Genomic DNA, 27,263 nt, shown 5'->3' with positions numbered 1-27,263 from the left:
GCGAGATATCTGAAAGTGATCCCATCTTCAAACTTATTTTATATCCAAAAGGTACATTTACGGATATGAATTCCTTACCAAAACTTTATCTGTATGTCCCCTCTATAATCACTTGAAACCTGTAATAGAAACTGCGAAACATCTTGTACAAATACTGTACAAAATACACTGTTTTGCAAAACTTAAGGGGAGTGGGAGCGCCCTATCCCGATAAGGTTAAATTTAGTAACTTGGCTTCCCTGTATTTCAGGAACCACTGTAGCCATTGACATGAAACTTTTACAGTACATTAAATTCTATGTTCTGAGTCTACTGAACTAAAATAATTGCATTTCAGCCGCTGCTTTCGGAAATACAATTTTTTAATTACACGGTTAAAATTTTGTGTACTTTTTTGTACGTTATACTAAATAATTTTGATTATACATAACATTATGTTCTTCTTTTAGTTCAGGTGACTCAGGATACGTATGTTATTACTTCCTGAAAATTTGAGTACTCTTCTCGAAGTGATTTCTGAGATTTAGAGAAAAATGTAAAGTTTCAGGAACGGCTTCTAAAGTTTCAAAAGACTGTAACTCACTTAATATATGCTTAATTTTTTATTTTTAGTCACTCAGAAGCACTCCGCACCATACCGTATCTCATCTTCTTGATCTTTTTACAAAAAAAATGGTTCAAATGGCTCTGAGCACTATGGGACTTAACTTCTGAGGTCATCAGTCCCCTAGAACGTAGAACTACTTAAACCTAACTAACCTAAGGACATCACACACATCCATGCCCGAGGCAGGATTCGAACCTGCGATCGTAGCGGTCGCGCGGTTCTAGACTGTGTCGCCGAGAACCGCTCGGCCACTCTGGCCGGCGATCTTTTTCCAAGTTTTTTTTTTCCTCTCTCTCTCTCTCTCTCTCTCTCTCTCTCTCTCTCTCTGGACTCCTTAGTGGCCAACTGTGCTGCATACTCAGCTTTATCAGTGCGAACCTTGTCCATGCGTTCATGTTCTCTGATGCAGTTTGCTCCAGGATTAATTCCCATGTGCTGTAGCACTTTCACCCTACCAATGTTGCCATCCTTTAAAGCAATAACAGCATGATTGACACCCTCTTTAATGTCTTTATTCCAAAAAAACCATTTTTTGGTAAGCGAGTCCATATAAGATTATTGAACGACTCATTGGAATTTTGAGTCTGACCATGCAGACACTTCTTCAGTAATTCAGGATCTGCCACGCCTCTGTAAATAGGTTTTATGATATCCATGAGTACTGCTGGAATGGAATGTTTATGGCTGTATGAGCTGTTTGAGTACTGGGCATTGCGGTGATTGCACCATAAATCAGGTCCAGGAGGGCAAAGGTGGTGTACTGGTCCTTCATCAGTTGACAGTCTGTGGAAGAAGGTAGTCCGTAGTGTCTGCTTCATTTTCAACAAATCCTCAGTACTATTTCTAATTCCCATCGCATAATACTGCTGTAGTTCATCAATCGTTCTGTATGTCAGCTTGCCTCTTATGGTTTTACCATCAGAAAGTTTCTTGTCTGTCAAACTTTGTTTCAACTTCCTCAAACTGGTGCCCATTCTTTTCTGGATATGATCAGAACTGTTACCTTTATAACATAGCCTTCTATATAAAAAAATTATCGATTTTATTAGATCTTGAACTAATGCACGTAAAGATTTTATCATCTTTAACCGGTGTAGATTATATTTAAAAAAACAAAATAAAATACTTCCCATGTGAGTTCATAAGTGATATATTCTTTGTAGTAAAGACAGCCCACTGGTTGCAATGGATTTTATAGTCGAATTGACCATGGTTTCGACTGCTAAACTAAGGGAGTCTTCATCAGAATTTATATTACCTAAATAAGGGGGATACAAAGTTAGTCATTAATAAGAAAAATACAAGACAGTAATAATTAATATTCGTATATAAAGATGTACTTACATACGTAAAAATTTGAGCATTACAGCTCTCGTCGTACAATTTTAACACCAAAAAGGCCACGTCACATAATAAAACATCCTACGTAAAAGTTTTACTGTCATTTCTAGTAACAAATTAAAGATTTCCGCTAAGGGCTCTTTGTGTATACTGAAACAGGTGGCATCAGACTGCGTGGCGCGTGCGCCAGCTATACTGCGATGTGGACGTGAGGTGTTACGCCATCTAGTGATGAAAATTGGTAACATCTGCTTTACGTGCTAGAAAGCTTACAGCAGTTTGTACACCAGATGTGTCTACAACTTTTAAACATTTTATAGTATGAAGACATATTATAATTTAAAAACAGTAAGAAATTATGAAAATTTTTTCAGTAATTTGTTACAGTAAAATACAGTAAGTGATTAAACTGCAATAAGAGTATGGGGAGGAAAACAACATTCCAGAAAAAGCACGAGGAAAAATTGACATAGATGAAAAATATCTTTTAAGGATCCTTCAGTAAAGGTTTGAAGCCACTGAAGAAATTCTTGTTACGTAACTGTAACTGTTCATTAAGAATAAGGTAATCATTGAGAGAGAAGTGTTTGAATATTTCCATTTCCTGAAGAACATCAAGTCTACAACCTTTTTTTCTATGTGTGCAGAATATTAATTTCATTAATTTCCTTAGGTTTGTGGCCTGTGATCAGCAAATGATCAGCGAAAGAAGAATTATGAATGTTAGTGCCTTTTTCCCCAATAGATGCTCTTTATATCTGACTGAAAAAGCTCGCCCTGTTTGCCCTATATAATATGAAGGATATGTGTCGCAAATGATTTTATAGACTCCTGGATGAGGCAGTGATGTCCAACCCAATTTGGCGATATATTCCCGGGTTCTCAGACTTGTGTATTGGCGTGAATTATCGGATCTTGAGTTTATTCAGAGTCTTCACGTATGCCTCTGTATTGGTGGTTGCCCCTCCTGGCATCACATCCACGTGAATGACGTCATTAAAATCCCAGAAGACTGTCAGCGTGAGTTTTCTGGCAGAGAAGGTAGTCTTGAATTTCTTCGTTTGTGGGGAATGAGCAGGATGCCACTCCAAGAGCTGCCTTTTTGTTTCCAGCGCAAAGTGGTGCACCCAGCTTTCGTCCCCTGTAACGATCCGTGACAGAAAGGCCTCTCCGTCAATCTCTAAACGCTCCAACAACTCAGATGAAAAGGCCTTTCTTTGAATCTTGTGGTCCGCTGTGAGCATTTGTGGAACCCATCGTGAGCACTTCTTTGGTTATCCGATAGCCTGGATCATTGCAGACGCACTTCCAATGCTGACCGGCAACTGTAGAACCAATTGTCGAGTTGCGATACGACGGTGGGCACGAGTAATGCAATCAGCACGATTCAGCTTGCCTGGAGCAGTGGCTGTGACAAGACGTCCCGAGCGTGGCTGATCATGGAGCTCTGTTTCTTCATCTCCTGAGGCTGTAACTTGCTTTACCCATCGCCCAACAGTGCTCATACCGACTGCAGCATCGCTATACTGCATACAAACGTTTATGGATGTTCACCAGGGATTCTTTTCCTGCACACAATAATTCAAAACAGCACTCTGCTTGTAACGTGTACGTCGTATGTAGACGCCATTTTGACGCTGTGCCACGGCTCTGCCATCAACCAGAACGGTTCGAAACTTCACCAGCGCACAGAATACACATCAAATGTGAAACACCAACACGGACCTTCGTCTATGTATATTAATAGCCTTTTTTTTAAAAAAAAGTGGGACATTACTTATTGAACGGCCCTCGTATGAAAACTCCCAAACAAAAATTTTCGATTAATGTTTCCCGCAATAAAACAAAATGGCGTAGCGTGGGGTCAGCTGTTGCAAAGGGGCACGTACCTGAATGCTGGACGCTCAACTGTAGCAAAATGTGAATTGAAATCCGCAATTTTCTGCTAACTATGAAGAAAACACACAGCATAAGAAAATTACTCCAGCACAAGAAATAAACCTTTTCTGCCACTAGCGCCTTGTTACCTACTGCCGGCCGATATGGAAAGGATGGGAGGAGGGAGACTGTCAGTGCTACCATCTGGCACAGAAACGAGGAAACTGCCCTGACGATAAAATTTGTATTGTCGTTCGTGGTGATACCACACCCTATCAAAAACTATGCCCCGCCGTTTGCAATGCGAGGAAACCATAATGAATTACGACGACTTCAGTGTAATCATTGTAATTGAATGAAAATATCGTTTCTGTTCGTCGCATTGCGTATTTTACCTTCTTTACTATACTGTAGCAGTTCTCGATATGTATGATCCAGTTTTCATCGAATTACGTTACTTGGGAATGACGCATCATGCTGATTTTACTTTCGTCCTTACATTTTGCACTCCGGCGTATCAGTCACCTCCTTAAAACAGTACGGAGACTACGACATCGCATAGCTTTCCAAGAGCTCCGTTTTGGAGCTGTGGCGTGTCGTACTACAAACGGCCTTACGAAGTTTTTTTTAAGGCCATTGTTTGTATACACTCCGTGACTTTGCTTCCTCGTAGAGCCTCAGCGCCTTTTTCCTTCATTATACGAATATGCAAATCACTCGTAACAAGCTTTCTTGAAAGGTTTTATCGTACTAACTGAGGACTGAAGCTAAATACGTAGCGACTTGAGAAAGTAAGTTAGGCCGGTATTACACTATCATAGTTCGACCAATAAATATTATCAAATATTCGTCAAATTTCTTCGACAAAGATCCTTGCCGAGGCGCAAAAAGAGGTATTACACTGTTGTCATATTTTTCGTCAAATTTCAAGATGGCAGATAGCAACTTACTATGCGCTCCAGTACCACAACTGTATTTTGTGTGTATTTAGAAGAAAAGCGGCGGAAAAAAGGAAACATACTTGGATGAAGCCATAGGTATTACGTCGAGATAATAAAAGCATTCAGCAAAATTTGTTACGTGAGCTGTAAGTGAGGACGTCAAGTCTTATATATAAATTAACATTTGTTACTATTCTTTCCTTCTTATTTGTGACGACTTCTTCAATAATGTCTGTGTTCCATTTTGGTTTTTTGAGGTTCTGTAGTACACTTAGGGAAACTGCATCCTGTGCAAAATCTGCCTTATTTTACTGCTTCCCTATATGCGATGGCTTCCACGTAGTAAGCTGTTTCCTCCTTGGACCTGGAAAGTAAGGCTTGATAATTATCTACAGCGTTGTATACTGTGTTTCACACTTCGCTGCCGTCGCTGATCTTGGATTCATTCGTATGATACTCCGTCGAATACAGGTCACTTCCAAATCAGCTGTAAGTGTAATCATCCGTACTGCAAATGCAGCTGAACTATTGTTTCGAAATAACAGCCACGATCTCCAACCATGTCATCATATGACAAAATTTCAGTAGCTGAACTATAACGTTTCATTATTTCTGGTGTGTAGGTTTAGCAATTAAGGCTGCGACGCATCTTTATTTTCACGAACTTTGCGCTATCCGTTTACTATGTTTCATTGCTTGAGTGAGTACTTGTAAAGCTTGTGGAGTGGTATGTGAGCTACAGAATTGTATGATCTGAGTTTTGGTCGGATTTTAAGTACGACTAATTTGCCATGAACCATTTGTTGGTATGCTCAAATATTTCGTTATCGGCCTTTGCAGTAAAAGATCTGGTGATAATTTGTATGTCCAACCTTAATTCATCTCCCAAAGGGTCAAATTTGCATTTGTTGAAAATACATGTGGCAGATTATTTATGTGTATCAGAAACAACAATGGGTCCAAAGTTAATCCCTTTCGTAAAGTACTTCTGATTGCTTAAATGTCTGAGGATATGACTGTAAAAGGTTATTTAGTCAGTACGACATGCATAAGAAACTTTAATGAGAATTTTGGCAGCGCACTAGATATGTGGCTCTTGAAACGCCGATGGATAAATTTAGAGAATCTCTATCTCCTAGTAACTGCGAAACGATTCTCCCCCCTTCGTGCATTATTTCGTACATGGAGCATAAGGACATGATAAAATAGCTTTTGGGATGTGTTTGACGGTTTTTTTAACTGGTGACATCCACCTCTAGACAGCATGTACTATGACCCTGTGATACCATTACGTGTGGATAACTTACAGACCACTAAATGTAATACATATTTTAGTCAGGCATTCGATTTGAAATGCACATGCTATGGAATGACCGGCCGGTGTGGCCGAGCGGTTCTAGGCGCTTCATTCTGGAACCGGGCGACCGCTCCGGTCGCAGGTTCGAATCCTGCCTCGGGCATGGATGTGTGTGATGTCCTTAGGTTAGTTAGGTTTAAGTAGTTCTAAGTTCTAGGGGACTGATGACCTCATATGTTAAGTCCCATAGTGCTCAGAGCCATTTGAACCATTTGGTATGGAATGTTGTTTCACCTTCTGTCATCAGTATACGGTGAATCACGAAAATTTGATTGCCACATTTACCTTACACTATCGTTCTGGTATGTACATACTGCGCAGTGGTATGTTTTGCATCATTTCACTTTACATGGTTCCTATTGAGGGATTTCCAGAGGCGATATACTTTCCAGGATGAAACTTCGTTGTGGTTAATCACACTAACCAACTGTTTAGGTTATAAGCTTTGATTAATTGAATGGTACCGAAAAATACAATATATTCTTCAGTTTCATATCTTTTATAGACGAAAAATGTGAAATCTGGCTAGTATTGTTTGTAACGAGCAACAAAGAAGAATTTTAGCGGTTGTATTGGTTTCGTTCAACAGTATTTACTGCCGTATACTCTGGTAAAACCTGAGAGTGCACAGTTTTCAGAGTCTTTCGTGTTTTCCATAGATTCTGTTCTGTAGATCTTGCACTTCTGCTTCGCCTAAGGATAAGCACGATATTTAGCGTCAACGTAACCGCGCGCGACAGATACATGTGTGATGCTTTCCACACTTGTGCAATCTAGGGGGCCGTTTGAACAGCTGGCAGTCAAAACACTGGCTTGGCGCGACCGTCAAAGAGGTCCAACAGTTGCTGCATTGCACAAGGACGGGGCTCGAAACAGTGGCAACTTTCTGGTTCTATAGGCAGTCTGCGGTACAGACACTAGGTATTACTTGCTCTCTGGCAAGTCAGACGTAAAAATACGTAATCCCCTCCGTATTAAGTTATCAGTAGGGGCCAAATGGGTTCAAATGGCTCTGAGCACTATGGGACTTAACTGCTTAGGTCATCAGTCCCCTAGAACTTAGAACTACTTAAACCTAACTAACCTAAGGACATCACACACATTCATGCCCGACGCAGGATTCGAACCTGCGACCGTAGCGGTCCCGCGGTTCCAGACTGTAGCGCCTAGAACCGCACGGCCACACCGGCCGGCAGTAGGGGCCAGATTTATCTAAAACTTGTACATTAATCAGACCTCCCTTATAAAGAGACGAATGATGAGAAAGGTAAGTAGTGGTTGAGAAGCGATTGAGATAGGGTTATAGTCAATCCCCGATGTTGTTCCATCTGTATACTGAGCAAGCGGTCAACCAAAGAAAAATTTGGGGCAGGAATTAAAGTACAGGGAGAAGAAATAAAGACTTTTGAGGTTCGCCGATAACATTTAATTCTCTCAGAGACATCAAAGGACTTGGAAGAGCAGTTGAACGAAACGGATAGTTTCTTGAAAAGATGTTGTAGGAAGAGAGCCAACAAGGGTAATGCAATGTAGTCGATTAAATTGTGTGACGCCGAGAGAATTAGATCGAGAAATGAGACAGTGAAAGTAGTATCTGAGTTTTGTTAAGTAGGCAGTAAAAGCTGATGATGACCGGAGAGGATAAAAAAGCAGAATAGAAAGAAAATCGTTTATTAAAGACTGAAATTTGTTAACATCGAATACAATTTCATATATTAGGCAACCATGGCTGAAAGTACTTGTCTCGAGTGCACACTTCTACGAAAGTGAAATGTGAACGGTAAGCATTTCAGACAAGAAGAGATTAGTAACTTTTGAAACGTGCTTTCACCGAAGAATCCTCAAGGATAGATAGGTAGGCGGGATAGCTGATGGACAATTACCGAATCGAATCGACGAGATTAGAAGTTTAAGCCAGAATTTGACTGAAAGGAGAGACGTTGATGGAACTCACCCTGATGCAACAAGGAGACATTTGGTAATGGAAGGAAGCATGGAAGGTAAAAATACATGTAGACTGTACCAGCTAACCGCACGTGGAATAGCTTGCACAGGTTCGACTAGCATGGAGAACAGCGTACAGACATTCTTTGGACTCATAAACACAACAACAGTCACAATCTTCTTCTTTTTTTTTTCAAATACATTGTGAAATTGAAGCGTTCCCCCAGTCTGTATACGAGAGCCAGAAGAGGTGCTACTCAATGCGGCGGCAAGAATTTAACAGTTTATAGATGGGGCAATTAGAACACTAGAACAGATGCGACATGGAGGGAGCCCTCACTGAGGACGGATAATTTTACTAAAAAGAGCACAAAATAGTGCGGCATACGAAAGTTCCCTCTTTAGTACAACAATTTACGTTATTGAATTCCACCCTCTTTATTTTTATTTGCAAATCTGTGTCGTATTAAAAAAACAACTCAGCAAAGGAAGACAGCTTATGAAAAACTCAAACAACCTGAACTAAGAAGTGAAGTTAGCAAGGACAATAAAATAGCGACAATGAAACCTCTGACTGGCCAAGAAAGCAGTACCAGAGTATGGGAAGAGATGAAAAACATTATGGTAACCACCGTTCGAGAAAAAATTGATATAAAACACGAGTTCGAAAAAAGAAATGGATGACTAATGAAATTCTTTCATTGATGGATGAAGATCAAACTAAGTACAATAATATCCAGAAACTCATCAGATCAAAGATTACAGCAGCAAAAAATGAATGGCTACAACATGAATGTGAAGAAATTGAAAGCTTGCAAGCTTGACTTCACGATTTTAACTTATATAAGAAGTTAAAAGAAACTGTTGGGCTACATAGAAGAAAAAAACATCTCATTAACCAACAAAACTAATAAAATGGTTCTAGGTTCTAGATACCATGGAGAAGAAAGAGATATGGGAAGACTACATTAAGAACGTTTTTTCAGATGATAGACCAAATGTTGAGATTTCTAGGAACAACAATTTAACAGGACCTCCAATCATGAAAGAAGAAATCGAGAAAGCCATCAAAAACTCAAAAACCACTAAAGCTACAGGGCCTGATTAAATTTCAATCGAACTTATTAAACTCCTTGATGAAGAAGGTATCAAAGTCTTATAGAAACTGTTTAACAAAATTTACGACACTGGTCATTACTCTGCCGAATGGCCATTAGCAACTTTCATTCCCTTACCAAAGAGGAGGAATGCGAGAAGATGTGAAGATCACAGACTCATTAGTCTTATGAGCCATTCTCTGAAAATATTTCTGAGAGTCATCCATCAAAGGCTATACGAAAAATGTGAGAAATTCATTAGTGAGACATAGTTTGGATTTAGGGAAGGTTTAGGTAGAAGAGAAGCAATAGTCGCACTACAAGTTCTAATACAAAACTACTATAATCAGGCTAAAAATGTAGGCCTCTGTTTTATTGACTACGAAAAAAGGCATTCGATAGAGTACAACTTCATAAACTCATGGAAATTCTCAAAAGAATTGATATGGACGAGAAAAATATCGGCTGTATAGAGAATTTATATTGGAATCAGACAGCGCAGGTTAAATTTGATAATGTCACAGATTTGGTCAGTATATGTAGAGGAGCTCGACAAGGATACTGTCACCCCTGCTATTTAACTTATACTCTGAGAGTATTTTTCAGGAGGCACTTGATGATGTAGAAAAAGGGAGAAAGGTTAACGGAGTGTATATCAACAACATTTTTTATGCTGATGAGACGGTATTGATAGCTGATAATTTAAATGACCTTCAACAACTCGTCAACATAGTAGGAGATTATAGCAGTACTCTAGGTCTGAATATTAACATCAAAAAGACTAATTTTATGATTGTCACACGAGAGTCCGACTCATGTAAAGATGCAGATCTACGATTTTAATGGTCTGTAATATAGAGAGTCAACAAGTTTAAATACCTCGGAGCCTGGCTTTGTGAAGACTGGCGAACAGGCTTGGAAATAAAATGTCGAATAGAGAACGCCCGAAACGCCTTCATAAAATTTAAGAATATTCTTACAGGCACAGACCTAGACCTAAACCTTAGAGTCCGATTTGTAAAATGCTACATCTGGTCCATGCTTCTATATGGCTCTGAAGGATGGACACTAAATATGGCAACAACGAAGAAGTTAGAGGCCTTTGAAATGTGGATTTATCGCAGAATGCTTGAAATGCCGTGGACTCTAAGAATAACCAACTCCGAAGTACTGGAATGAATGAACAACCAGGGAGAATTGTTGACAGCGCTTAAAAAGAAGAAAAACTGCATACCTAGGACATATAGCACGAAACACTCTGCAGTTAATAATAGAAGGGAAGACTGAAGGAAAAAGAAGACAAGGGCGAAGAAGAACACCTTGGTTGGACAATATAAAGCAATGGACAGGACCACGAAGTGTAGACCAGCTATTACGTATTACGGTTCACAGAAGAAAGATGCAACATGTGGTCACCAACATCCATTAATGGATAAGCAGCAGATGAAGAAGACCAAGAAGAAGTTGTATTAGGCTACTGAGCAGGCTGGCAGACGTCATTGTGCGGAAGCAGAAACCGATCAGACTCGCGAAGTTTTAATTGCAAAATACTGTATACAGCCGAGAAACGACTGGAACAAACATCTCAGGTGGGTTCGAGATCTTAATTGAAAATTAAGTAACGGAAGGTCACCAATTATATCCGATCGTTCGTGTTTATTTTTACACTATGAAGTGAATCTTGCGTCGGTTCTTGGTACAACAGCTTTATAATAAATGAAAACCACTAATTTGCTTTTGTTCAATTGTTTGCCTATTTTTGCATGTACCATGTGGAGAAAACAACATAAATGATTAAAAGACGAGGTAATTGCTGGAATTAATAACAGACCCTAAACAACAGATAGATTTAAATAACCATTATCGAACAAATATAATTACAACTACAACAATTACATCCGCTCAGCCCGAGCTGCAAACGACAAGAAGAAGAAAAGAACAGCGCACTTTCATTTATTCTCAGTTGTCTTTGCATTTACCACTTTTACAATTTCTGGAACTTTCGATATGTTAAAAGCAATCTTTGAACATATACAAAAATCATAACTTCTTTACCAGTAAAATACACATCGTTACGTTATCAGTTATGAGGATAAAAATTAGGGCAAAAAATAATGAAACATTTTAGAATCTATTCATTTGCTAGTTCCTGATACAACGCCACCAGTGTAGACAAACGTCTTATCCGCCTTTCCTTTGTCATCAAAGACGGTTCCGCAAAACAGGATTTGAACAAGATTTTTATCGTGAAGTCCTGTTATTCAAAATGGTATAAGAGCTAATTTAACGCTCACGAAACTATTCCTCTAGTTATCTCTTCGCAAAATTGCACACACACACACACACAATCGTTGCGGAAGGTACAGTACTTGGAGACAAGGCAACGTTTTCAAGGCCGACGCTGCTTTATCGGCATCTAAAAGAACACAATGGATTCCCTACACTCACGCGAAGGTCTTCGGGCAAAATGCATGCAGTTACGGCATCAACGGTTTTGCTCAGCAACAGTGTGCGGCCTGACCACTTGAAATTTTAATTCTCACAAACTACAAAATAACCTGTGCTGCACTCGTTGCGTGATGGGGCTACGTATCCACTAAATTCGTGTTCCTAAAACACAATATCACAGGATATTCCATCTGAAGGGGAAAATAGAGGTTTACTCAAAAAATACAGAACTTCATAATAATATTCTTGTTGAACAGTCTGGCATCTGCCTTACTTGCTGTGATCGTTCCATTATTTTAAATCTCTTTATACGTAAACTACTAGATATTTGTCATGTTGATTAATCGGGTTTCTGCCGGTTGTTCGCGTCTTTCCTGCACGCTATTTCAACTGCGTGACTCGCAGTCTTCTTCAGGTGCTGTCTGATGTCAGTATCAGACAGCACCTGAAGAAGACTGCCAGCCACGCAGTTGCAATATCGTGCAGGAAAGACGCGAATAGCCGGCAGAAACCCGATTAATCAACATGACAACGCCTCGCCGGGAAAGCTTGAAGAACTATGCTAGATATTTTATGGATGTTGCTGCTTCCTGTGTTTGTACTGTAATCGCACAATCCTACAATAATGGGACTCTCTGCCGTTGTACGTGCAATGCACTACATTTGTTTATGCTAAGGGCCGACTTCGAATCTCTCCACGAAGCGTCGAACATCAGCAAGGCTCACTTCGCTGCTATTATCTAACGTTGCGACATCTCTGTACACAACAGCATTGTCCACGAGAAGCTTCATGGAACTTCCGACGTTAACCACAAGATAGTTTCTATATATTTTGTAAGGTAATGGTCCTACAAAACTCGTTTCGGGTATGGCAGATGCTACTTACACGTTTGAAGATTTCTCTCCATTAAGAATTACAAGCCGTGTTCTGTTTGTTGTTAATTTTAAGATTAATGGCGTCAGTAGCCGCACTTTTCTGTTTGATTAAGTTCAAATGCAACAGTGAATAAAAATGTAGCAACACTACGCAACAGAATTAAACGACCGAGCGAGGCGGCGCATTGGTTAGCACACTGGACTCGCATTCGGGAGGACGACGGTTCAAACCCGCGTCCGGCCGTCCTGATACAGGTTTTCCGCGATTTCCCTAAATCGCTCCAGGCAAATGGTGGGATGGTTCTTTTGAAAGGGCAAGGCCGACTTCCTTCCCACCCATCCCTAATCCTATGGGACCGATGACCTTGCTGTTTGGTCCCTTCTCCCAAATCAACTAACCAACCAAGAATTGAAGGATCACTTTTTGTAACTCCCGTGATTCCCACCCATCGCGACGCTTCACTTTGACACTAGGCTGAAAGGTGCCTTCCTCTGTAATGGTTCAACAGCGCGACTCCCTGTGATGTCATCCTCGGGTTCGACGACGCCTCAAACTGGAAGGTGTCGACACGTGGCGAAAAAAGGCCACAGCTTAGAAGTTCATGAGAGGCGTAAGGTGGATTAATGACGTCACAATGGTGTTGACACCAAATTTCACCACAATTCTGCCGTGTGCCGCGGTGGACGCTTCAAACCATTGGAGCGTCGTTGTACCCCTCCCCCCTCCGCCCCCTTACCCACATTGCACCCCTTCTTTTGGCGCCTCTGCGATGGAGGTGAAAACCGCGACGCCCACCATTGAAATCACGCGGTTGTCTTGTGGGTGACGGAGTAAAACATTCCAAACACACTGCAGCTTAGAATAGGCACGAAAAGGCCACAGGACGTGGCATAAATGGCGTCAATGAAACCACGCCTTTCGATAGAACGTTGCTTCCTGCACATTTCGCCTCGCCTGGGCCCGTCAACACCGCTTTGTTGTTTTTAAGTTCTGAAATCACCTTTTGTAGTTCTTCAGTCGTCGGTGGTTCTGAATCCGGCTTCTCACGGTTATTTGGGATGGATTCAAATGGCTCTGAGCACTATGGGACTCAACTGCTGAGGTCATTAGTCCCCTAGAACTTAGAACTAATTAAACCTAACTAACCTAAGGACATCACAAACATCCATGCCCGAGGCAGGATTCGAACCTGCGACCGAAGCGGTCTTGCGGTTCCAGACTGCAGCGCCTTTAACCGCACGGCCACTTCGGCCGGCAGGGATGGATTCAAATTTTTCAAAGATGGGTTCACAATTCAAGAGTTTCTCGAAGTAGCCTGCTAGTATTTTCAATTTTCCGCGTTATTCTGAGCGATGGTCCCATTTACATCTCTAAATCGGGTGTGGGTGCTTTGTATCTTGATAACCTTTGTTTGAAAGTTCTGTAAGAGCTTCTTGGTTGTTTTTAGCAAATTCTTCATCAATTTGGAGGAGAGTTTTGTTTTCATGTGTCTTCTTAATCCATTTTATATTTATATCTCTTCGTATCTATCTGACCAATAATAATAATAAAAATATCTAATCCTTTCTTTACTATTTTTTTATTAAGAAACGCTACACGCTATTATCGTCCTATTCCTTTCAGAGCTATAAAAATTGCCCCAGCTCTAGTACTGTCTCCCTGAGCCCGTGTCTCTTTCGAAGGCCGCGGAGTCCCTCGACTTCTTTCCGCTGTCAGAACCAGCGCGAAATTACTTTCCAAGCATGCAACTCTACAGAGATCATAGAATGATGCTACCCTGCATCAACAGAAAAATGATTAATAATTCGATAATCCCACCTAGAATGTTAATCCATACTAAGTAGATACGATAAATGCATCGTCAAAATTATTCATGTATAGCGGCAAAATCTTGCCACCTTACAATTTGTCTGAGGCATAACTCCATATTCTCAGAAACAAAAAACGTTCACGAATTTCCAGCATGCTGGAGCAGCTAGGGTCAGCAACTTCTGTTACTCAGTAGAACGAAAAACCAATCCAGAGCTGCACATTTCTTACTTTTTATTTACTCGATGACTAGTTTCGCACCGAGACCCGTTATCAAATCATCGCAACATTGCATTTCCGAAGATATCCGCTCCCGGTAGCTCAGTGGTCAGCGCGACAGAAAGGGACTGGGTGTTGTATTGTCCTAATCATCATCATTTCATCCTCATCGACGCCCAAATCGCCAAAGTGGCCTCAAATTGAAAGACTTGCACCCGGCGAACGGTCTACCCGACGGGAGGCTCTAGTCACACGACATTTGCATTTGCTTCCGAAGATAAAAATGGGCGATGAACAGGTACAGTGCATACTGCGTGGATTGTACGATGATCTGAGAATGGTTTTCAGCCCTAAACTAGTCATCGAGTGATTAAAAAGTAAAAATTTTAACTACTTTTGAATGCATTATGGGAACAGCAGTGATCAATGTCTTATAAATAATTACTATTAAAAACAGTCTTGATCACGATTTATTTAACAAGGTGACCGGTTTCGACCACTACTGTGGTCATCTTCAGACCATTGAGTAGGAACCTCTTTCTGTTGGAGAATCACTACTTTCTCCAACAGAAAGAGGTTCCTACTCAATGGTCTGAAGATGACCACAGTAGTGGTCGAAACCGGTCACCTTGTTAAATAAATCGTGATCAAGACTGTTTTTAATAGTAATTAAAAATTTTAACATTGGAATGTTTTTTCGTTCTACTGACAAAACGTTCAGACTCGATTACTGAATGAGAAACCCACTGCATAATCTTTTCTTCTATAGAGAATATCTACACTGAAGCCCCAAAGAAACTGATGTAGCCATGCGTATTCAAATACAGAGATATGTAAACATGCATTTCACGGCGCTGCGGTCGGCAACGTCTATGTAAGACAATAGCTGTTTGGCGCAGTTGTTAGGGATGAAGTGGGGATTTTCCCTTACGACCATTTCACGAGTGTACCGTGAATAGCAGGAATCTGGTAAAACATGAAATCTCCGACGTCGCTGCAGCCGGAAAAATATCCTCCAAGAACGGGACAAAAACGACTAAAGAGAATCTTCAACGCAAATGGCTCCAGATTTCAATGCTGGACCATTCAATGAAGCATCATCGACATGGGCTTTCGGTGCCGAAGGCCTACTCGTGTAGCCTTGATGATTGCACGACAGAAAGTCTTACGCTTCGCCTGGCCCGTCATCACCAGCATTGGACTGTTGACGACTGGAAACATGTTGCCTGGTCGGACGAGTCACCTTTCAAATTGTATCTAGCGGATGGACGTATACGGGTAGGGAGACAACATTACGATTCCATGGACCCTGCATGTCAGCAGGGGACTGGTTAAACTGGTGGAGGCTCTGTAATGGTGTGGGTCGTGTGCAGTTAGAGTGATATGGGACCCCTGATACGTCTACATACGACTCTGACAGGTGACACGTACGTAAGCATCCTGTCTGATCACCTGCGCCGGCCGGGGTGGCCGAGCGGTTCTAGGCGCTACAGTCTGAAACCTGCGCGACAGCTACGGTCGCAGGTTCGAATCCCGCCTCGGGCATGGATGTGTGTGATGTCCTTAGGTTAGTTTTAAGTAGTTCTAAGTCTAGGGGACTGATGACCTCAGCAGTTAAGTCCCATAGTGCTCAGAGCCATTTAAATCATTTGATCACCTGCATCCATTAATGTCCATTGTGCATTCCCACTGACTTGGGCGATTCCAGCAGGACGATGCGACACCCCACACGTTCAGAATTGCTACAGAGTGGCTCCAGGAACACTCTTCTGAGTTTAAACACTTCTGCTGGCCACCATACTCCCGAGACATGAACATTATTGAGCATATCTGGGATGTCTTGCGACGTGCTGTTGAGAAGAGATCTCGAACCCCCTCATACTCTTGCGGAGTCATGGACAGCTCTGCATGATTCACGGTGTCACTTCCCTCCAGCACAAATTCAGACATCAGTCGAGTCCATGCCATTTCATGTTGCTCGCGGGGGCGCTACACGATATTAGGCAGGTGTACCAGTCTCTTTGGCTCTTCAATATATGGCTGTAGTATTAACTGCTTTATTCGGGTGCCACGAAATGCTGAATTGGCGCACCCAAGCGCGTAGCGCACTTCACAGCAATTTGACATTTGCTGAAGTTCCAGTGTCGAGCCAGTGCAGAGTACGGTGTGGGTACCAGCCAGACACTTGATGTTGTTGTTGCAGCTGCTGCTGGCGATGGCGGCCAGCCTGGGCTACCTCACCGTGGGGCTGGTGCGCGGCTTCTCGTCGCCCGGGGTGCCCTCCATGCAGCAGACGACGCCCTGGCTCGTGCCCGACGACGACGCCGTCTCCTGGGTCAGTAAGTACCGCAGCCCTCTCTCTCTGTCTGTCCCAACAAACACCCACACCCACATACATACGCTTACCACTGCCGCTGCTGCTGCCGCTCTACCTGCCCCACTACACAAACTGTTCGTGTCGTGTGATTCTGCAACTTCTCCCAACGCCATTCAAGAGGTGGAGGTTATAACAATACCTCCACTAACAGTTAATTAGTTCAAAATTTATCACGTCGAGCACTCAAAGTATGATCTTTTTATTGCGCAACTAAAAGATCTTTAATGTGGCAGGTGCTACATCAATTGATTACAGTCAATGAAGAAAATTAACAATAATATCACTTATCTTGTATTTGCAATCCAACGACGATCTCGCTCTGGCTTTGGCTCGTAATTAAAATCGTTGTCTAAGTAGCATTACTATTGCTGTTGGTGCGAAAGGCACTCGGATGTTAATTACGACGACTTGAAGAACTTACGAAGACAATCTTTCAGGATTAATTCGATGATTTATGTTCTTCATTGCAATGTGCTTCAAACTTTTTTAAACAACGGTCACTTGAAAATAATTCTTCACACTCACTCTTCACAGAAATTCACATTTATTAAACATTTTATACTTTCGCATGTTCAAAATATTACTTCATCGCACAATTTCGCAGCTATCACTGCTCCTAACGAAACTAACAACACCCTTTACTGTCCACAACTCAGACTCATCTTGTCATTTCCAACACGAAGTCAAGAGTGTTCATATTCAACACAAAAACTTGACTACTACTGTACGCTTCCGCGCCAAAAGTCACAAAACCAGCCTCAAAGATAACAATAAGTACAAAGATATTCACACTAGATATTATATCGATTTCAACATCTCAAAATATCGACGTACCAATATTTAAAAATGAAACCAAATTTGAATAGAGTGAAAAATGAGACATTGCGTAGAAAAATATTCATTAATGTACGGTATCGAAAAATTGGGTTGGCGGGTGGTAATGGTTTCGCAAATAAAGAACCATTACAAGGTGTACTTGGAAAAGGCCGGGAAATATGGGGCATTTCAGTTAGATTACATCATGGTCGGGCAGAGACTCCGAAATCAGATACTGGATTGTAAGGTATACCCAGGAGCAGATACAGATTTATATCAGGATGTAGTAGTGATGAAGAGTAGGCTGATTTGATCCATTATAAATGGTTCTGAAAGCCTGCGACTGTGAAAACAATAGATTTGTTTATAAATAACTCATCTGCTACTAGTCGCGATTTTCTTTATTTTATTTTTCGCACGACGCGTTTCGGGAAATGATTCCCATTTTCAAGTGCGTTTTTTGTGTTTGTTATGTCATTCCTATGTGATGTTGTCTCTGCACAAATGGAGCAAAAGGAAACTTAAAAAGTCAACAAAATGAAGCAGAATCTCACACATCGACAATATCACATAGGAATGACATAACAAACACAAAAAACGCACTTGAAAATGGGAATCATTTCCCGAAACGCGTCGTGCGAAAAATAAAATAAAGAAAATCGTGACTGGTAGCAGATGACTTATTTATAAACAAACCTATTGAAAAGTAGACTGAAGTTTAAGAGATTAGTCAGGAAGAATCGGTACCCAAACAAGTGGGATACGGAGGTAGTAAGGAATGAAGAGATATGCTTGAAATTCTCTAGGGCTACGTGTACAGGAATAAGGAATAGCTCAGCAGGCAGCTCAGTTGAACAGGACTACACATCTCTAAAAAGGCAAGTCACAGATGTTGGTAAGGAAAATGTAGGTCCAAAAAAGGCAACTGCGAAGAAACCATGGGTAATACAAGAAATACTTCAGCTGATCGTTGAAAGAAGGAAGCACAAAAATGTTCAGGGAAATACAGGAGTACAGAAATACAAGTCGCTGAAGAGTGAAATAAACAGAAAGTACACGGATGCTAAGATACAATGGGTGCATGAAAAATATGAAGAAATCGAAAAAGGAATCAGAATATAGAAAAATCAAAAATAGTTCGAATAAATTAAAGGCAAGGGTGGTAACATTAAGACTGCGATGGGAATTCCACTGCTAAGCGCAGAGGAAAGAGCGGGTAGGTGGAAAGAGTACATTGAAGGCCTCTGTGAGGAGAAGACTGGGCCGATGATGTGATAGAAGAAGGAACAGGAGTCGCTATAGAAAATATAGGCGATTCAGTATTACAAAAATGGTTCCATTGGTTCTGAGCACTATGGGACTTAACGTCTGAGGTCATCAGTCCCCTAGAATTTAGAACTACTTAAACCTAACTAACCCAAGGACATCACACACGTCCATGGCCGAGGCAGGAGTCGAACCTACTACCGTAGCAGTCGCGTGGTTCCGGACTGAAGCGCCTAGAACCACTCGGCCACGCCAACACGCTCCAGTATTACAATCGCAATTTAAAAGAGCTCTGAAGGACCTAAGATTGTATAAGAGAGAAGGGATGGATGACATTCCATCAGAATTTCTAAAATCATTGGGGGAAGTGGCAAAAAAACGAGTATTTACGTTGGTGTGTAGAATTTATCAGTATGTCGACATACCATCGGACTTTCGGAAAAACATCATCGACACAATTCCTGAGACTGCAAGAGCTGGCAAGTGCGAGAATTATCCCACAATCAGCATAACGGCTCATGCATCCAAGTTGTTGACAATAATAATATACAAAAGAATGGAAAAGAAAATTGAGGATGTGCTAGATGACGATCAGTTTGGCTTTAGGAAATTAAAACACCAGAGAGACAGTTCTTACGTTGCGGTTCATAATCATGTTCACAGGATGTGTCGACAGGGAAAAAGCGTTCGACAACGTCAAATGGTCAAGACGTTCGAAATTCTGAGAAAAAAAGCGGTAAGCTATGGGGAGAGACGGGTAAATACAATATGTACAAGAGCCAAGAGGGAATAATAAGAATGGACGACCAAGAACGAAGTACTCGGATTAAAAAGGGTGTAAGACAGGGATGTAGTCTTTCGCCCCTTCTGTTCAACATATACATCGAACAAGCAGTGACGCAAGTAAAAGAAAGGTTCAAGAGTGGAATTAAAATTCAAAGTGAAAGGATATTAATGGTAAGATTCGCTAATGATATTGCTATCCTCGGTGAAAGTGCAGAAGAATTACAGGATCTGCTGAATGGAATGAAGAGTCTATTGAGTACACAATATGGATTGAGAGTAAATCGAAGAAAGACGAAAGTAATGAGAAATAGCAGAAATGAGAACAGTGAGAAACTTAACATTAGGGTTGATGATCACAAAGTAAATGAAGTTAAGGAATTCTGTTACCCAGGCAGCAAAATAACCCATTGCGGACGGAGCAAGGAGGACATCGAAAGCAGACTATCACTGGCAAAAACTACATTCCTGGCCGAGATAAGTCACTAATGTCAAAACTAGGCCTTAATTTGAGGAAGAAATTTCTGAGAATGTACGTTTGGAGCACAGCAGTGTATGGTAGTGAAAGATGGGCTGTGGGAAAACCGAAACAGAAGAGAATGGAAGCATTTGAGATGTGGTCCTACAGAAGAATCTTGAATATTAGGAGAACTGGTAAGTAAGGAAAGAGGATGTTCTCCACAGAATCAGCGAAGAAAAGAATGTATGGAAAACTCGAACAAGAAGAAGGGACAGGATGGTATGACATTTGTTAAGACATCAGAGAGTGATTTTCATGGTACTAGAGGGAGCTGTAGAGGGTAAAAATTGTAGGGGAAAATAGAGACTGGAATATATGCAGCAAATAATTCAGGATGTAGGTTGCAAGTGCTGTTCTGAGATGGAGAGGTTAACACAGGAGACGAATTCGTGGCGGGCCGCATCAAACCACTAAGAAGACTGAAGACTCGAAACAAACCATGTAGAAATATTTACAGGTAGACTGTCGAAAGTCAGTGTCAAACGGGCACATTATTTAGGTAAGACATCATGTTGCTATCATCAGGCGCACCAGCGAACTGATCGCCTCGCAGTCTTGCGCGGTATCCACGCAATCAATTCGTCAGCGCATCTGATGATGGTAATGTGATCGCTTGCCGAAATATTGTGCCCGTTGGACACTGACATCCGGTCATTTACATGTGAACTGTTTCGTTGTTCATGTCGTGTCATAGTCATCGATTCTACCTCAACTCCCCTTCACTTATTTTTTCCCATCTTCTGACCACCTCGCTCCAGTTTTCTTTTTTGATTTTCTCTGTAGACGGGAATCTAAAATTTTCTTTCGAAACTTATATCTGTCCAGATTTTCAAGTTCTCCAATCTTCATCTCTTTTTACACCACTTTTCATTTCTTGCAGTCACTTTTTCAGTTGACGTGTTCAAAAATTCTCTACCATCTCCTGTTTTCATTCAACGGAACCAGATGATCGTAAAGCATCATTCTACGTTTAACCACCGTTCCATTCGGTTGTCCAGTTTTCTTCTACAGATCTTCATTACTCCCGTTTCACCACTTACCGTTGAGTTTTATTCGCCCGAATATTTTTCTTGGAGTTTTCCTCTCGTTCCGTCCCCTGTTGTAGTCAAATCCAGGCGTTTGGATGGTATAAACGCTCTATTTTTATCGTTGTAACTTTGCTTGAAAGGAGCTAGATCGCTTATTATGCACATCTTTAGTTAACTGAAAGATCGCTTCCATCTTGTGTGCCCTGAGTTGGTTAGCATCGTCGTAACGGCCGTTACCTCACCAAGATATTTACATTTGTTGACTTATAATTTTTTTATAGTCTTTGTTCAGGAAAAATGAAGCATTTTTATGTTTGTTTTATATTCCGTTTTTGCGTAGGATATTTGAAGCCCTGTTTTTTTCTGCAGTTCTTTTTAAAATGTTGATTTTTCTTTTTGCCACTGTTGTGTCTCGGGACAGTATTTGAATGATCGTCGGCAAAAGCTAAACGCTGAATTATAAGATTATCGTTTTTGTAGATCAATTGCACTTGGTTATTAACACCACATTTTTTGAGTTCGGCTTCCCGTTCTCAGGACACATTTTCAAGGACACAGTTGAACAAGATAGCTGTGTTACATTTCATCTGCAAACTTTTATTCAATGTATATACATGATTGGTCAATTTCAACATAATACGCCCCTTTAAAACGCTACAGGTGTGTAGAATCATTGAGAGCAAGTAAGTATTTTGAGAACATTAGCTGTCAGTTTCCACAACAGTAAGTGGATGCTCGAACCGCATTTATCTTCTTCTTTATTGATAATTTCACTCTTTCAATTTGAAAGAGGAAAATGAGGGGGGATTGGCAGGATGCATATTGTTGCTCTTCAGCCGAGTGTTAAAATATATAGTTTTAGCGTTTCTTTTACCGTTAAAAGATCCTCTTTCTATGAGACAAATGCACATGTGGATTTATACGGTTCTTTATTTACATGAACACGAAGTTGTTACTTAACGTGAATAGAGTCCATGTGTACTGGTGCAAGCTGATTGGTAATAGTCCTCTCGTGGACATTATCAGTAATCTTGTTGTAGTCAACAATCTAATCACTATGTATTGTCGTAGCCTGTGATGTGAAATGAGCCCGGATTGCAAGTAACTGACAGACGTCGAACTGGAGTGTGAGTCAATGAGGCCCTCCGGTCAGCGGTTGCGGCCTAAATACATGCTGTCGAGAGGGCGTTGGCGGCTTGTTGCTTGTCGGTGTGTCTCTGGCCTCTCTAGTGATAGGCGTGCTTGATCCAGCACCTACTATCGATCTTAGCACTACAAGTTTGACAGCCGGTGTGCTGGCGCCAGCATATGCCGGCACAATGATAATGTATTAAAATACAATAAAATGGTGATGATTTACTATACTTGTAAAACACATATGACGATGGAGTAGATATTGCTAAAATGATGACGATGTCTCATTTAGCCAGTCCCTCAAAGTCAGGTCCCAGCAGATGCTGTGTGGGTAAGAAGAAGAGACAGATGAGAGGGATGGGAGAATTCAAATAAATGGGGCGCCATGTTAGACCAGGGGGGGAGGGGGGCAAAGTCTGGGAAGTCAAATGTGTTAAGGAAAAGGAAGGAACTGGAATTTTGCGTTTAACATCCTGTTGACATCGAGGTCATTAGAAACAGAGCGGAAGCTCGGATTGTTTCAAGGACAGGGAAGGTAATCGGCTGTGTCCTCTCAAAGGAGCCACCCTGGAATTTGTCTGGAGCGATTTAGGGAAATCACAGAAAACTTAAATCAAAATGGTCAGACCAAGATTTGAACCCTAGTCCTTCTTAAAGTGGGTCCAGTGTGCCAAATACTGTTCCACCTCCCTCAGTGAGACCTGGGTCATTATGATGGATATGTATTATAGCCTCGATATAAGGAAGGATATGATGGCTTGGAATAGAAGAATGTCGAATATAATAGTAGACAGTTCAGTTGAAGGGGAGTGGTCATCTGTAAGAAGGGCTATCACAGATGTTGAACAGTCAGGTGTAGATACAAGAAACATTGGGTACCAGAATAAATACTTCAGTTGGTCGACAAAAGGAGGAAGCACGAATAAGGTTCATGAAAATACGTGTATGGTTCAAATGGCTCTGAGCACTATGGGACTTAACTTCTGAGGTCATGAGTCCGCTAGAACTTAGAACTATTTAAACCTAACCAACCTAAGGATATCACACACATCCATGCTCGAGACAGGATTCTAACCTGCGACCGTAGCGGTCGCGCGGTTCCAGACTGTAGCGCCTAGAACCGCTCGGCCACTTCGGCCGGCAAAATTCGTGTATACGACAGTATAAATCACTTAGAAATTAAGTAAATAGGAAGTGCAGGGCAACTAAGACGAAATGGGTCAGGAAAAAATGCGAAGGAATCATCATCGGAAGAACTGACTCAGCATATAGAAAAATAAAATCTTCTGTTTTATTATAATCAGCGGTGGTGAGATTATGAATGCAAAGCGAATTCCGCTGTTGAAGCAAACGAATGAGCGGATAGGTGGAAAAATTACGTTGAAGGCCTGTTCGAGAGGGAATATTTGTCTGATGATGTGATAAAAGAAGAAACGGGATTTGATGAAGAAGACTTACAGGTTACAGTATTAGAATTTAAAAAGGCTCTAGAAGACTTGAGATCAAATAAAGCAGAAAGTACAGATAACATTCTATTGGAATTTGTAAAATCATTGAGGATTTCCCCCAATGACGACTGTTGAAGTTGGTGTGTAGAATCTATGAGACTGGCGACGTACCATCAGACCATCATCCATAGAATCCCGAAAACTGAAAGGACAGATAGGTGCGAAAACTACCTTACAATAACCTTACCATGTGAAACATCCAAGCTGCTGACAGGAATAATATACAGATGAATGCAAAAGAAAATTGAGGATCTGTTGGATGACGATCAGTTTGGTGTTAGGAAAGATAAAGGTACCAAAGAGGCAGTTCTGACTTTGCACTTGATAATGGCAGCAAGACCAAAGAAAAATCAAGATACGATCATAGGATTTGTCGATGTAGAGAAAACATTCGACGACGTGAACTGGTCCAAGATGTTCCAAACTATGAGAAAAGTAGGAGTAAGATACCGAGAAAGGCCTGTGATATCCGATACGTACAAGAAAGAAAGGGGAACAATAAGGTTTGAAGACCACAAACGAAGTGCTCGGGTTAAAATGGATGTAAGACAGGGACACAATCTTTCGCCCCTACTCATCAAACTATACATCGAAGCAGTAATGACGGAAATAAAAGAAAAGTTCAAGTGTGGATTAAAGTTCAGGGTCGAAGGAAATCAATAATAAGAATCGCTGATGACAGTGCTACCCTCAGAGAAAGTGAAGAAAAATTATAGTATTTCTTGAATGGAATGGACCGTCAAAAAAATATCTCATGGACTGAGGGTAAACCGGGAAAATATAAAAGTAATGAGAAGTAGCAGAAATGAGAATAATAGAAAACCTAACATCAAATGTTTTGATCAGGAAGTAGACAAAATTAAAGAGTTCTGCTACCTTGGAAGCAAAATAACCCAAGACGGACGAAGCAAGCAGTTCGTACACTACTGGCGATTAAAATTGCTACACCAAGAAGAAATGCAGATAATAAACGGGTATTCATTGGACAAATATATTATACTTGAACTAACATGTGATTACATTTTCACGCAATTTGGGTGCATAGATCCTGAGAAATCAGTACTTTTAGCCGTAATAACGGCCTTGATACGCCTGGGCATTGAGTCAAACAGAGCTTGGTTGGAGTGCACAGGTACAGCTGCCCATGCAGCTTCAACACGATACCACAGTTCATCAAGAGCAGTGACTGGCGTATTGTGACGAGCCAGTTGCTCGGCCACCATTGACCAGACGTTTCCAATTGGTGAGAGATCTGGAGAATGTGCTGGCCAGGGCAGTAGTCGAACATTTTCTGTATCCAAAAAGGCCCGTACAGGACCTGCAACATGCGGTCGTGCATTATCCTGCTGAAATGTAGGGTTTCGCAGGGATCGAATAAGGGTAGAACCACGGGTCGTAACACATCTGAAATGTAACGTCCACTGTTCAAAGTGGCGTCAATGCGAACAAGAGGTGTCACCAATGCCACCCTATACCATCACGCCAGCTGATATGCCAGTATGGCGATGGTGAATACACGCTTCCAATGTGCGTTCACCGCGATGTCGCCAAACACGGATGCGACAATCATGATGCTGTAAACAGAATCTGGATTCATCCGAAAAAATGACGTTTTGCTATTCGCGCACCCAGGTTCGTCGTTGAGTACACCATCGCAGGCGCTCCTGTCTGTGATGCAGCGTCAAGGGCAACCGCAGCCATGGTCTCCGAGCTGATAGTCCATGCTGCTGCAAACGTCGCCGAACTGTTCGTGCAGATGGTTGTTGTCTTGCAAACGTCCCCATCTGTTGACTCAGGGATCGAGACGTGGCTGCACGATCCGTTACACCCATGCGGATAAGATGCCTGTCATCTCGACTGCTAGTGATACTAGGCCGTTGCGATCCAGCACTGCACTTCGTATTACCCTCCTGAACCCACCGATTCCATATTCTGCTAACAGTCATTGGATCTCGACCAACGCGAGGATCAATGTCGCGATACGATAAACCGCAATGGCGATAGGCTACAATCCGACCTTTATCAAAGTCGGAAACGTGATGGTACACATTTCTCCTCCTTACACGAGGCATCATAACAACGTTTCACCAGGCAACGTCGATCAACTGCTGCTTGTGTATGAGAAATCGGTTGGAAACTTTCCTCATGTCAGCACGTTGTAGATGTCGCCACCGGCGCCAACCTTGTGTGAATGCTCTGAAAAGCTAATCATTTGCATATCACAGCATCTTCTTCCTGTCGGTTAAATTTCGCGTCTGTAGCACGTTATCTTCGTGGTGTAGCAATTTTAATGGCCAGTAGTGTAAAAAGCAGGCTAGTACAGGCTAAGAGAGCATTCTTGCCCAAGAGAAGTCTGTTAGTATCAAACATAGCCTTTAATTTGAGGAAGAAATTTCTGAGAATGTACGTTTGGAGCACACCATTGTATACTGGTGAATAATGGTCATTGAGAAAACCGTAACTGAAAGGAATCGAAACTTTTGAGATGTATTGCTACAGAAGAATGCTGATAATCAGAGGGTGTGATAAGATAAGGAATGAGGATGTTGTCTGCAGAATCGGCAGGGAAAGGGAATTTGGAAAACCCTGACAAGAACAAGGGACAGGATGATTGAACATGTGTTAAGGCATCGGGGAATACCTTTAATGGTACTACAGGGAACTGTAGAGGATAAAACTATAAGGATAGACAGAGATTGGACTACATCCAGCAAGTGCTACCCTGAGATGAAGAGGTTAACGCAGGAGAGGAATTCGTGGTGGGCCACACCGAACCAGTGCAACGACTGATGACTCAATAAATAAATAAATAAAATTAAGGGCTAGTACTATAGCCAAGCGCAGAGCCGAAGGGGGGGGGGGGGGGGGGGGAGTGTTAAGGACGTATGAACCTCCCAAAATTTTTTCAGTAAAAGCTTTCGCATTCTATTCTGACGTGTGTCAGTTTTGAAATTTACCAACCAGTTTTCAGAGAATGAATTAACGTGAAAGCTAGATGTCTCAAAAGTATAAAGAATTTCAGTAATCAAAAGCCACGATTTACATAGTAAACGTTTCAGTTGTTTACTTGAGACCTTGTCTGATTGTTGTATTCCTTCTCAAATCAGATAGTCTGTAGCCATCTGCTCTTCTTCAAAACCTCATTTTTGCAGCTTGTGTTCCGCCTTCAGTGCCTACTGTTCTTATCCAAATCTCACTGCATTAAAGTGTAGATGGCATTGCCATTGCTTTGTAGAATTTTACGAGGGTTTCTTTCTTCGCGTTTTTATTCAGTATCTGTGTGTGATTCCTTTAATGCAAATGAGCCTTTCAA

General features: G+C 41.4%; 1 protein-coding gene across 1 annotated transcript in view; it reads left to right on the top strand.

Annotated features, from left to right (window-relative positions):
• LOC126456267 (facilitated trehalose transporter Tret1-2 homolog) overlaps nucleotides 1-27,263 on the top strand; it is a 144,493-nt gene that overhangs the window by 13,233 nt on the left and 103,997 nt on the right. Inside the window, exon 2 of the mRNA XM_050092022.1 lies at nucleotides 16,722-16,857. Coding sequence (XP_049947979.1) covers nucleotides 16,722-16,857 — 136 coding nt within the window. The remainder of the gene's footprint in view (nucleotides 1-16,721; nucleotides 16,858-27,263) is intronic.

Source organism: Schistocerca serialis, chromosome 1 (genome assembly GCF_023864345.2).
Source record: "Schistocerca serialis cubense isolate TAMUIC-IGC-003099 chromosome 1, iqSchSeri2.2, whole genome shotgun sequence".
Taxonomy (NCBI): Eukaryota; Metazoa; Arthropoda; class Insecta; order Orthoptera; family Acrididae; genus Schistocerca; species Schistocerca serialis.
This window is presented reverse-complemented; position numbering and strand designations above follow the sequence as displayed.